Source organism: Zeugodacus cucurbitae, chromosome 2, assembly GCF_028554725.1.
Source record: "Zeugodacus cucurbitae isolate PBARC_wt_2022May chromosome 2, idZeuCucr1.2, whole genome shotgun sequence".
NCBI lineage: Eukaryota > Metazoa > Arthropoda > Insecta > Diptera > Tephritidae > Zeugodacus > Zeugodacus cucurbitae.
The window spans coordinates 54,945,570-54,957,609 of record NC_071667.1 but is presented as its reverse complement, the minus strand read 5'-3'; the positions used below and the strand labels follow the sequence as shown (position 1 = coordinate 54,957,609).

The following is a 12,040-nucleotide window of genomic DNA, read 5'->3' as shown; positions in this document are numbered from 1 at the left end:
TGTTGCCTTGTTCACCGCGCGTTTGCATTTGTCGCGGTGTCTCCTAAGCCACCAGTACACGCTTTTAAAGTGGCAAAACAGCGTTGAAATCGCGCATCGCGTTTCGCGTTTGTGACACAAGCTTTGACTAGAGTTGCACTCATAATACCCTTTCCACTGCCTTTGGCGAAGCCATTGCATTCTATTATGTTGTTGCACACTGCTGGATTTATTGAAATGTTTGCTTGCTCAGCATTGTTTGGCGCACTCACTTTACTCACGCTGCCACTCTTTGCCTGCAGCCGCTTTTATCCGCGCGCTACTCCGCTCCTCTCTTTCGCTTACGCCAATCATTTTCTTATATTGCATTATTTCCGTTACTGCTTTGTGTTATCCTTAAAATATTATTCCGCCATTGCAATTCTTGTAAAACACAACAAACAAAGCTTCAGTTGGAGCTTAAGCTTTTTACAAGCTACAAGGAGCAGGAGTAGAGAGAAAGAGTGAGAGAGTTGAAAGCAGCAAACATGCCAAATTGACTACCCACTCTGTTTTTTTCTGCTATCCATTCAAACTTTTCAAGTTTATCCACGCCAACTCCTGCGTCCTGTTTTAGCGCAATTCGTACCATGTACAGTTATTGTGTGTTGTTGCAATTCCATTTCATTATTGTATGTCATTACCACTGTCATTTTCATTCATTGAAATAGTCTTGGCGAGCTGGTTGGTACTTCACGTTGTCTCTCTCTCACTATTTCTCTCAATGCCAGCCACTGCACTCGGCCTTGTTCGTTGTCAGTGCACCCGCTCCTCTAAGTCTCCATCTAAATTATATCTGCTACTAGTAGTTGTCGTTCTTGCAGTCACTACAGCCAGCTGCTACTTCATTTTTCATTGTCTTCAGCTGAAAAATCGCTGGTGAAAAACAATTGCCACTAGTTGTAATGACAGCAACAATTGCTTATTTGTTACAGCGCTGCCACACTGTAATAGCCGGCCATTGTTATAGTCCAAATGTGCAACGATTTGGCGACAGTATCGTCGCATCCTTGTTGCAATTTGTCTGCGTTGTTGTTTTGGTGTTTTTTTGCTATTTTTTAGTTTCAAAATCAAGTATCGTTTTGGCAAATTAATCCACCTGTTCGTGTCTGCCGTTTTATTATCCAAGTACTTGAGTACTTTGATGCGCTTAAGCAGGCAGTCTAGCTTTTTAGTGTATTTTAGGGAAGTAAGCTTACTTCAATTTAGTTTTACTACAATAAAAGCTTTGGAAAGTGTTTTAGGAAAATGATTATACATTTTTTATTATTGAGAAGTGAAATTCCTATCTAGGATGGAGGAGAAATATTGCGATTATGATAGAGGCTTTTTAGTTCTAAGGAGTTAATTGCCTAATTGTATAAGTATCGAGATGTGTCTTTACTGGTTCGAAATAATCGGAATTATCGACAGTAGTGAGTAATGTTGGAAATTAGGTACCAACAGACGAACTGGTTTGTAGTCTACTAGGCACGGAAAGATTCGTTAGACAAGTTCCAGTTACAAAAACAAAATCTGTGGTTGGTACAGTCGCTTTCAAAAGTCAATTTAAGATGTGACCATAGATGAAAAATAATATTGTCAAGTTAATATCTGCAATTAAGCTCTAATTCGATGAATCAACTTATGAAGCTTTTAATTTCGTTGTGTTTTTATAACATTTTGAAGGTTATGTTCGTATAGTTTGTATATTGGCTCCGTGGTCAAAACTTTGCCCACATATATTCAAAGCTTAGCTTTTTGCCATATTTCTGCATAAATTTTGAGGTTATGTTTGGTTCTTATAAATGCTTTGAGGTAAATAAGACCTGAAAATGTTCGATTTCTGGTGTTAATTAACATTTTTAAGGACCGAGTGCTAAATTAGAGCGTCATGCATACTTCTTGTTTCCAAATTCAAGCGAAGTGACTCTCTTAAACTCGTTTAAAAGGTCACTAATATCTTGATATATATTCTATTACTGAAAAGGCGACTCATTTGAAAGTGAATTTATCTTGGCATAGCTGTGGTCAGCGTAAGAGAAGTCTTCGGCTATCATATTAGTAGCCACCCACAACAGTAATGAAGTACTATTTTCTTTATAGAAAATAATGTTCTTTAGACTAGGAAGCATTAATATATATTATTTAATTAATAATTTAATTATTACTTATAAATAATTAATTTCAAAACAATGAAAATATATGAATCAACCAGCTAGTATTGCTAAAACAATCAATACAATAACACAAAATTTAATTAATTAAAAAAAAAAGTATTTATTATTAAATTCATACAATTTCATATAAAAAAATATATTTATGACTTAAGCTAAGAAAATTTCCCCAATCATTGAAAATTTATTAATAAAAGGCCACTTTAGTTGAGAGCGCAAGCTTTCACCAAATTAATGCATGAAAATAGTCTGGGGAGTTGCGCCTTTAATCGCCTACACGGCAAGTAAATCACAGTCACAGGAGACATTAAAATTTGACGCTATCAAAAGCAACGAATATACATACATACATATGTACATTTAGTATACATATATATATGTATATACGCCAGTAGAATTTCCAAAATTTATATGTATCAACGGAGTTTTGAGCGACTATCGCACTCCATCAATGAAATGCTCAATTTATGTCTTCCTAATGAAATGAGTTTTCCTTACATCAACCCGCTCTTTTCGAGCGCCCACTGACTTTCCACACACACGCGCGCGCGCCAGTATTAATTGAAATACAGTTGGCCATATTTTCTACTTTTATTGCAAGTTGCAGCAAATTAATCATGCAACGAGCGCGAGACTCGCATGTTTGTGTGTATTGTTGTTGCTGGCAGCTGATTAGCATTTTTTACTGCATTAAAATTTCACCATAAATCCTTTCCGGCAGACATACACTGAGTGTGCAACAAAAGCGTGCCACGTCTGTCGGCAACAATGCGCTGCAGTGTTGTTGTTGTTGTATCAGCATGTGGGTGTATGCCGTTGCTGACTTGTCTCCATGCTGCTGTTGCTGTTGTTATTATAAGCATTTGGCTGCATTCAATATCCATTCGTGTCTGTCTGTGTGCTTGGCTGGCGCCTTTGCACGTTTTCTTGCCACACTGCTGTCGCACTGCCGTCTCCATACTTGATTGCTTAGCTATTTGTGTCTTATCCGCCTGCTGCTGTGCCGCCACTCGGCCTCACCTCCTTGAATGGGCTCCCATTCGGCATTTCGCCAGCGCGCGACACCTACGCATTGAACCAGTCAACTGAGTGTCTCCTTGTTTTGACTGCAATTTGAATACGCCCATGAAAGGTGGCAATAAAAATCTCGAAATTTTATATTCATGCCGCAATTTGCATGTTTGCATGTACATATGTATGTATGTATACCCTCCTGCACATTTCTCCTTTGCCGCGCGCAATTTTCACTTAACTCAGGCGTCGTCGCCAGCGCCATCGCCATCGCCATTATCGTTGCGATCGTTATTTCCTAGTTGCAAGTGTGTGTGCAGCACGCGTTGTTGCTGTTGGTGTTGCTGTGCGTGTGCATGTCTAGTGCTGGTATTAAATCACTCAAAGCCAACCGCCCACCCATCCAAAATGTCCATGTGCACCAACTTACATAAATATCTGTGTGTGTGTGTCTATGCGCGTGCATGTCTATCAATGTCTTTGGTTGCTCGCATTGACGACGACGACATTGTCTGCGGCTCTATGCCGCTGTGTGTGTGTCTTCCATAAGAATGTGACAATTTTCTGTGTGGCACGCTCATTTGCCTATGTTTTTTGGCTTTTTTAGGCGTTTAGTGTGCCTTTTGTTTTTACATTTGGCCAAATTGACGCATGCAATAAATTGTAGCGTTGAAGAATTACTGCTTTCCTTACGGTGCTTTGGTGCTTCACTTAACTTGTGCATTAATTTTAAACGAAAAATAATAAATTTCAATCGATTTCGCTGCATGAGCGCCACTATTTTGTATAAGGGTTAATGTGTTGTTCTCACATGAATAAAAAAATATAGAAAATTTTAAAAATTTATAAAAAATTACAAAAATTAAATTTAATAATTTCAAAGCACAAAAACAGTATTCACAACAATTTAATTATTTTTCGTTTTCTTCTTTAGCAACATTTTCAATATGCGTTCAGCAAAGTGGAAATAATGGCATTAAATCCACTTCCACCTCCTCTGCAATTAAAAGCTTTAATTTTTTCACAAAAACTTCCGGCAAAGGCTTGCACTTGAAATGCCAGCATCTGCTGGGAAAACTAGCAGCACTAAATGGAATTAAGCTATTTTAACTTTTATACTCAAAATGCTTCAACGGCATTTTTTTCTTGTATTTTATTTTAGTTTTTGCACAGTTTGCGCAAGAAATCCAATTCAACTTTTAAATTGGGTTGTCCTTGAGTCTGCCAGCCACGCCGCACAGAACTCGCAAACTATTTTTCCACCAAAAACTAGGCGCTTTCTATATTGGTTAACTGCGGTGGTGGAAGCGAGCACAACTTTATTGGCAAAGTTCAAAAACAATATTTTTTTCTATTTTTCGAAATTTTGTTTTTTGGTTTGCTTGCGGTGAATTTTTCAACTTTCTCAGCTGCTCCCAAAAATTCCACACTCCTTTTCGCACTACCAAAATAGTGGCTCTTCTTACTCCAAGCCGCAGTTTACTTCTTTCATTTAGTCCTTTCGACAAGTTTTTCTGTTTTGTATATATATTTTTTTTGGTTTTTATTGTTGTTCTCAGCGTGCAGGTAAATTTATATGATTTCATTATAGTAAAGTTGTTTCGTGTTTGGTACGTGATGATTTGATAATTTCACTCCAACCCCATGCATTTAGCACTCTCGCTTACGGCAAGTTTCTCTTTTCAATGCCGAATGCAACGCTGCAGTGGTAATGAGAGTTCGTTTCAAATACTTGTTTTTATTAGTTTACCTGCAAATAAGCGTATCAATCGTTGCTCGTAAATTTAGCAAATTTATTACACACATCGATTTGATGCGCTTGCTCATATGTACTCACATGTATTTTTGTTGTATAATGTACGTATGTAATCATGTTGCTCGTCAAATTGCCAGCAACACTTTGTTCCGTCAAATGAATTGGTTTTTGTCTAGACGCCCACGCCAAAAAGTTGATATTTGCAGGATATTGCCTGAAGCATGGATCTCAGTTTATCTTGAAACTTATTTTTTAATGAAACTGCTTACGAAATAAAATTTTTTAACAAGATTTAGCTGATAAATTAAAAAAAAAAAATAATAAAAATATTTTAAAAATTAAATTTTAAATAATAAAAAAATAATACAATTATTTTAAAAATTAAATTTTAAATAATAAAAAAAAAAATAAAATTATTTTAAAAATTAAATTTTAAATAATAAAAAAAATGATTAAACTATTTAAAAAATTAAATTTGAAATAATAAAAAAATAATAATAAATTAATTTTAATTTTAATTTTAAAAATCATAAAAAAAATAATAAAATTATTTTTAAAACTTTATTTATTTATTTTTTAATGATATTTTAAATAATTTATATTTTTACTAATTTTAAGTTTACTATTTTTTCCAAATTTTTGTTAAAAAAAAATATTTTATTTTGCATACTTTTTTATATAATTTTTTTTTATTTATCATATCTAAATTTACAAACGTTTCAAAAATTGCCATTAAATTTGCTTTACAACTTTTCAAGCCACACAGCTACTTCTAAATATTTAAAAATTATTTAATTTCCAAACTTCTCCACCACATTTGTAGTAAATATTTCCAGTTTCTCCTTCCCCTTCCTCATTCCTCATGCTTACTGCCATTTATACGCTTAAGCTAACCACCTCCTCCCTCCCTCATTTACTTAACTACACTCAAAGTTATTATTTGCGCTTAAGTGTATTTGTTTTTATTTACATTTCGTTAATGCCTTGAACGTTAATTCCACACCAGCGCGAATATAAATAAATCTCAGCGTTTCCTACTCACATAAATATTATCACACTCAACCTCCTGCCACCACCTACATTCGTGTGCCATTAACCCCCTGCTTAAAATGAATACAAAGTATGCGCTTCTTCTGTAGCACACCCTTCTTTCACAAAAACGCCCAACGCAGCGCGTAATGATACATTACTACATAACTGTCTGTCCCCTCTACTCCACTTTCCTTACTTGCAACCTTTGGCTGCTGGTATCAAACACTCAACGCCAGCTTATTGCCGAAAAGTAAAACAATACTCATAAACACATTAAATTAAATTGCTTTTCAATTTTCTGCTGCCGCCACATCCACTTCTGCATCCTTTGTTGTTGTCATTTCAATTTCCCTTTCCGCTATCTAAGTCAATTGTTGTTGTTGCTGCTTTGCCAATTCGAAGAGTCATATATTAGTCTTGTGTCTAGTGATACCACTTTCGCGCTGCTCAAAACAAAAACTGTCGAAATCGCGATTTATGTGCTTGCAGCATTGTTGTTTTTGTTGTTGTTCTTTCTAATTTATTTGTAAGTTTTTCTGCTTAACTACTATTTAGTTATGCTTTGATATATTTTTAATGCATCGCTACTTATATGATTGTATATATGTATATACATACAAGCAAACATACATACAGACATACATTTATATATTGATACATGTATGTTTGTATGTTTGCATTTGATATTTATTTATTGTCTAGTGTAATCCATTAAAAATTTTCCTTTTGTTAGCATTTTTCTGTCTGCCATAAATTGTGTTTCCTCATATCCTTTCACACTGCAAGGATATTTTATATAGCATCAGCTTTGTTGCAGACAGCACCTCCTCTCCTTTTGTGCTTGTTGTTGCTTTGCAGCTAACCTTTCATGTATTCATCTATTATTTTCGCAACAATAACTCAGGCAGCAGCGCTATTTGAAGTGGAGTTTATTAAAAAGCAATAACACGCTAAAAAATACATGGAAAAATATGAGTTGGAACCAAAAAGAGAAGCATGTCAGCGTGCAGTTTAAAAGTATACTTGATTCAGAAAGCAAAAAATGCAATAAAATAAAAGAAAATGTGCAACAACAGTGTTGTCTTGCGTCCCTTGCGGTACCTCAGCTGTCTGCTGGTATTACTTTTCGGTTGCCTTACTTCTCAATTGTTCACATAAGTATCCTTTTCACTTTCCGCACTTTTGTCTCAGCTCACTTTTATCCGCTGCAAATATTTATTTTTATCATATATATTATAGTTTTACCGTTGCTGGTTATCTCTTTGCGTTGCTATTATGTTTGTAAGTATAGAAATCACTTAATCTATTGTGACTTCCTTTCATCAAGCAGATAATATGCTTGAACACACACATGGATTCTACAGTTCTTTGTCGTACGTCTGTCAACAGCCACGCCTTTATTGTGTCCATAACGTTGCTTGTTTTAGTTTGTTTGCACTGCACTACATATTATCTCTTTATAGTGTTCTATAGTGTCTCTCCATACACAAACATAGTCACAATAAATACTTGTAACGCTCAGAGTCTTCAAGTAGGCACAATCAGTTTAGCTTTCCGCATCTCAAAAGCGCAAATATTCATTAATCGAATTTATTGTTTTACTTTCGAGTTCGAGTATTATTTTTGCGCAGCTTTCCCTTTTCCCTCAACACTTGATTATTTCACCAATAAGTGCATTTACTTAGCTTGGCGTGTATACATTAATTTCGTTGTGCAAATTTGTCTGACTTCCTTCCAGCCCGTCTGGGGGTTTGAGTCAATATTCATTTGTTGCTTGTTTACACGCGGTACACTCACTGCTCGTTCGCCTTTTATTTAGATCGGCCTTTTATTTGACATTTCAGTGAATTGACACTACACTTATTTGCGCGTTTGCTTTGATTTCTGGATTTCTGCTTTCATTTGGTAAAATGCGCATTTGTTAACTTTGTTTTTGGCTTTAATTGTCTTCATAAATTTTCAAAAACTATTCCTTAATCTATGCACCAAATATTCCTGAAGCAAAAGGTTATAACTCAGGAACTACTCAACAAATTTAAATCAATTTTTTTATAAATTATTACTTTGACTTCCTGATGTCCATTCACATTTACATATAACACATTTTTGAATTCCATCTGAGTCGTTCACTTAACAATATAAAAATCAAGCAGCAATGAGGATAGCGGAGTAAATGTTTGCACAAATACAGCATGGGAAGTGTAACATCGCTTATCTAAACATTTTCGGAATCGGACTATAACTTTTCAAGGTTCCAGATATCGAGCATGAGGCTTTTGTTGCAAATTCAAGAGTATGAGTTATGGAGAACTTCGAGTTATGAAATTTCAACTGTTTTTCACAAAGGTCAGAAGGTAAACATTAACTGCTTCGAGTTCGAATTACTAGTTAACATAGCAAGAAACGCGCAGTACACTAAATCTAAAAAAGTTAGTGCCAATGAAATACGATCGCACGTAACGTTTAATAAAGCAATGAACGCTCGTAATCTATGTGTAATCGCCTTTGATGGACACCTGAGCGTATTTCGTATGATTATTTCGCCAAATTATATGGCGGCGCGTATGTCAATAAACGCATTAGTCTGAACAACAACAAACATACAGACATTGTAGCCACACCTTATACGACTTTCGATGTACAAATCAACTTTTTTTTGGTTTAGAGTTCACACACTCATACAAAGTATTTAGATTCATTCGAGAGCATGCAATCCACATATGTATGACTTGAAGCATATGTTTCTTTTGTGACTATGGGGAATTGTAAGAATGTTGGCGAGCTTTTTTTTTACTTTTTTATCCTAATAGTTGTTGTTGTTGTCGGGACTTTCATCTATTACTATATTAACCGCAAAAAATCGTACACACACACTCATAGCCACCAGCCACCTAGCCTTATTCTTATTGATTATCAATTTGGGAATATGTTATGTCAACACCGGCAATAACAAAAGACACACACACACGCATATACTCACAGCTTTATAGTCAAGAAATAAGGATTTCCCAACACGTTCATTCATTTTGTCTGCTGTTTTTAGACTCATTCAAGACTTTAGGGAAATCCTTTGTTATTGGCTACACTAGCTTTGGCTGAGCACCTTGTGTGGCTTGGTTGTATCGCACTTAATATGCTCCTTCGCACGGCTACTTATGCGAATTCAATTTAGCATAACTTAACGGTGCCTTATTATATTTTGCAGGTATCCTTGCTGGATACCATCTCTAGCCAGTTTAGTAAAAGCTTTTACAGCTGTGGCTGCGGTTACGCCAGCGCGTCAGCGAGCTTACATGCTCGAACGTTTGCTGCACTTTGTTTCGGCACGTTTCGCCTTTATAGTTCATTTACTTTTGGATTTTTTTCGTTTTTTTTCTTCTTCTTCTTGGAAAATGTTTCGCATGCCATTGTGGTTAAGGAAAATTGGATTCTAAGCGACAGCGCTCGTCCTTTCGTTTTTTTACTTTATTTGTTTATTATATGATGTATTTTCGAGTATGGGTCAGTTGAAGAGTATTTGGTTGGATATGAGTTTTTTTTAGAAATATTTTATAAAGGTAGGTGTTGGGAAAAGGCTACATATTTGCGCTTTAATGTAATATATATTCTATAAGAATTTCTCTAAAATTGCTATATTTCAATTGTTTTTCCAAAAACAGTATTTTCTGTAACCGTTATTTTTCACCTTTTTTCTTGCAGATCGAAGACGAAGGCAATCATGGCAATGACGAAACGCGTCTCTTTATTTTATCCTCTTTGGCTCAGTCTCAAATGAGTCGTGTGGCTTGCATCTTATGTGAAGAACCAATGCTGGTTTTCGATCGCTATCCACTCGTTGATGGTTCGTTCTTTTTGAGTCCAAAGCAGCATTCGAACGGTTGCATTGAGGTAAGTTTAAAAAGATATTATTAATTAATAAATTAATTATAAAATAAAAAAAAATTAAAATATTTTCAAAAAAAAAAAAAATAATAATTCTAAAAGTAATTTAGTTCTTATGCAATTCATGGGAAAAACAAAAAAAAAATACTAATAATTAGTACGTTCATATGCTGCAGCCCATCGAAGTACTTGTAGCCACTTCCTGCTTTCTCTTTGTTAGTAACCATTTAGTTGTCATTAAGTACGCCTTCTCTCACTTTGTTTGCCCCCTCAACTCAACTTCTTACTTCACTTAAGTAGAACCGGCAACAATTGTTGACATTATAACAGCAATGAAAGGAATATTTAAAGAATATTTCGGCACACCTATCGCTCGCAAATCCACCATGTATGAGCGTCAAATGCATGAAGCAGAAAAGAATTGCATGCGCTCGCAGAACACTCTGGCTGCGTGTGGGCTGTGGCGTTGCAATTTTGTAGCAGCCCCTTAAATTCGCAGTAATTACACAAATGCCATATACATAATAATCTACATAAAAAGCTGGCATGATTTGCGGCCCAAATATACAGTCGAGCTCGCATGACAACGTCGCTGGATCTTACTGGAGTCGTGGTAAAAGTTGGAGGTTTCCATGCGACTATGCATCACGGAGGTGCAGCATCCACACGCACATAAAATCTATACTGACACACATACACTCCACACATGCGAAGATATTCTTAAGGTATCCACCGTTTACATGCAACAAACAGGCCTCTTCTTTCTGGATGCATGCCATCAGTCAGTTCACATTTTGTAGCCAACTTTCTTCACTCCCACACATAAACTGAAACCCATATATGTATACTATGCAGTTCGGCTCACGTGCATTCATTCATGCTGAAACTTAAAGTTGGTTGCATGCCACAAGCTGCCGCTAAACGTTGACTAATAACGATGGGCTTAATGTTTGCTACCACTTGCAATGCCAGCAGTTAGAAACTTATGTCTGTAAAGTGTGTGTGGGTTAGCTTGCAGCTCGTAGGTTGTGGGCGTGAATTTCTCTCGCTGTTGTCGTTGCACCACTTGGTCATAAGGAAGTTTATGCCTTCCATTATTTCAAATTAATATGTCTGGCTGTGGGAGTCGCGGTGTTAATATGCGTGTGTAGGACGCCGCCCAGTGCATGGAAATCTCGGTATAAGTAGAAAGTTTTGCTTGCAGTTTGGTACCGACCATTGTCTGTCCGAAGCGCTGTCAAAAACTTCTGTTGCCTTTTGTCCGTTTCGTGCACTTTTTAACACACGCTATTATTCTTTATTAAAATTGTTTTCACGTTTTTTCACTGTCTCCCATTTAACTTGAAGATCATTGCATTTTTGTCATGTTGCCTGGACTAATCCTACCCAAGGTGGCTACCCGGTAGAGAAATATAATTTTTTATGTAAGAATTGAAGATATAGTAAACCCTAAATTTTATACAAATCTTATAATGGAATTATTTAAATTTATTAGTTCAACAGTTTCTTCTACAATTGCTCTAAGATCTATATTTAGAAACCGAAAGTTTCTTCAAAACCATTTTCACCGCAGTGTTTGGAATAATTTATTAGATTTGTCTTATTTTTCGTTTTTAACATCATCCGACATCTATTTTATATAAATTTTCACTTAATTTGATTTGTACTTTTTAATTGCGCCTAAATGTAGGCAACATTTTTTAAATTACTTTAATAATCCATTAATATATATATTTTTTAATTTAAGTAATTTTTATTTCTTTGTTCATAAAAAAATATCAAAACTTGTGCACAACCATTTCTAAAATTATTTTCTCAATTTCTTTCTAGGTGAAATATGAAGGAAGACCGTTATTTTTGACTTGCGTTTGTATGGCTTGCTTGGACGGCACTTCAACCAATCGTGTCATTAACTGCAGGTGAGTGTCATTGAAAATCGTAAAATGTTTCTACTGCTAAAAAATATTTATAGAAATACTTGCAACAAATTTTTGTAACACTACGTAAATAATGCAATTCTTTCTATTTTCAGATTCTGTGGAGAAATTTGGGATGGCTCGAATCTAGTCCTGGGCACCATGTATTCATATGACATCTTTGCCGCTATGCCATGCTGTGCTGAGCGTCTAAAGGTGAGTTGTGGCGTCATCTACTTACCGATATTTTACTACTGAATTACCTTTGT

General features: G+C 35.5%; 1 protein-coding gene and 1 long non-coding RNA gene across 2 annotated transcripts in view; one reads left to right on the top strand and one right to left on the bottom strand.

Annotated features, from left to right (window-relative positions):
* LOC105209557 (headcase protein) overlaps nt 1-12,040 on the top strand; it is a 191,327-nt gene that overhangs the window by 174,285 nt on the left and 5,002 nt on the right. The window contains 3 exon segments of the mRNA XM_054236137.1: nt 9,673-9,861; nt 11,686-11,774; nt 11,888-11,987. Of these exon segments, the coding sequence (XP_054092112.1) occupies nt 9,673-9,861; nt 11,686-11,774; nt 11,888-11,987 (378 nt within the window).
* On the bottom strand, nt 2,820-7,394 carry LOC128924169 (uncharacterized). Its single transcript, XR_008472865.1, has 3 exons — nt 7,219-7,394; nt 5,023-5,237; nt 2,820-4,935 (listed from the first exon to the last, which is right to left on the bottom strand). It is a non-coding gene; the product is annotated as an uncharacterized LOC128924169 (long non-coding RNA).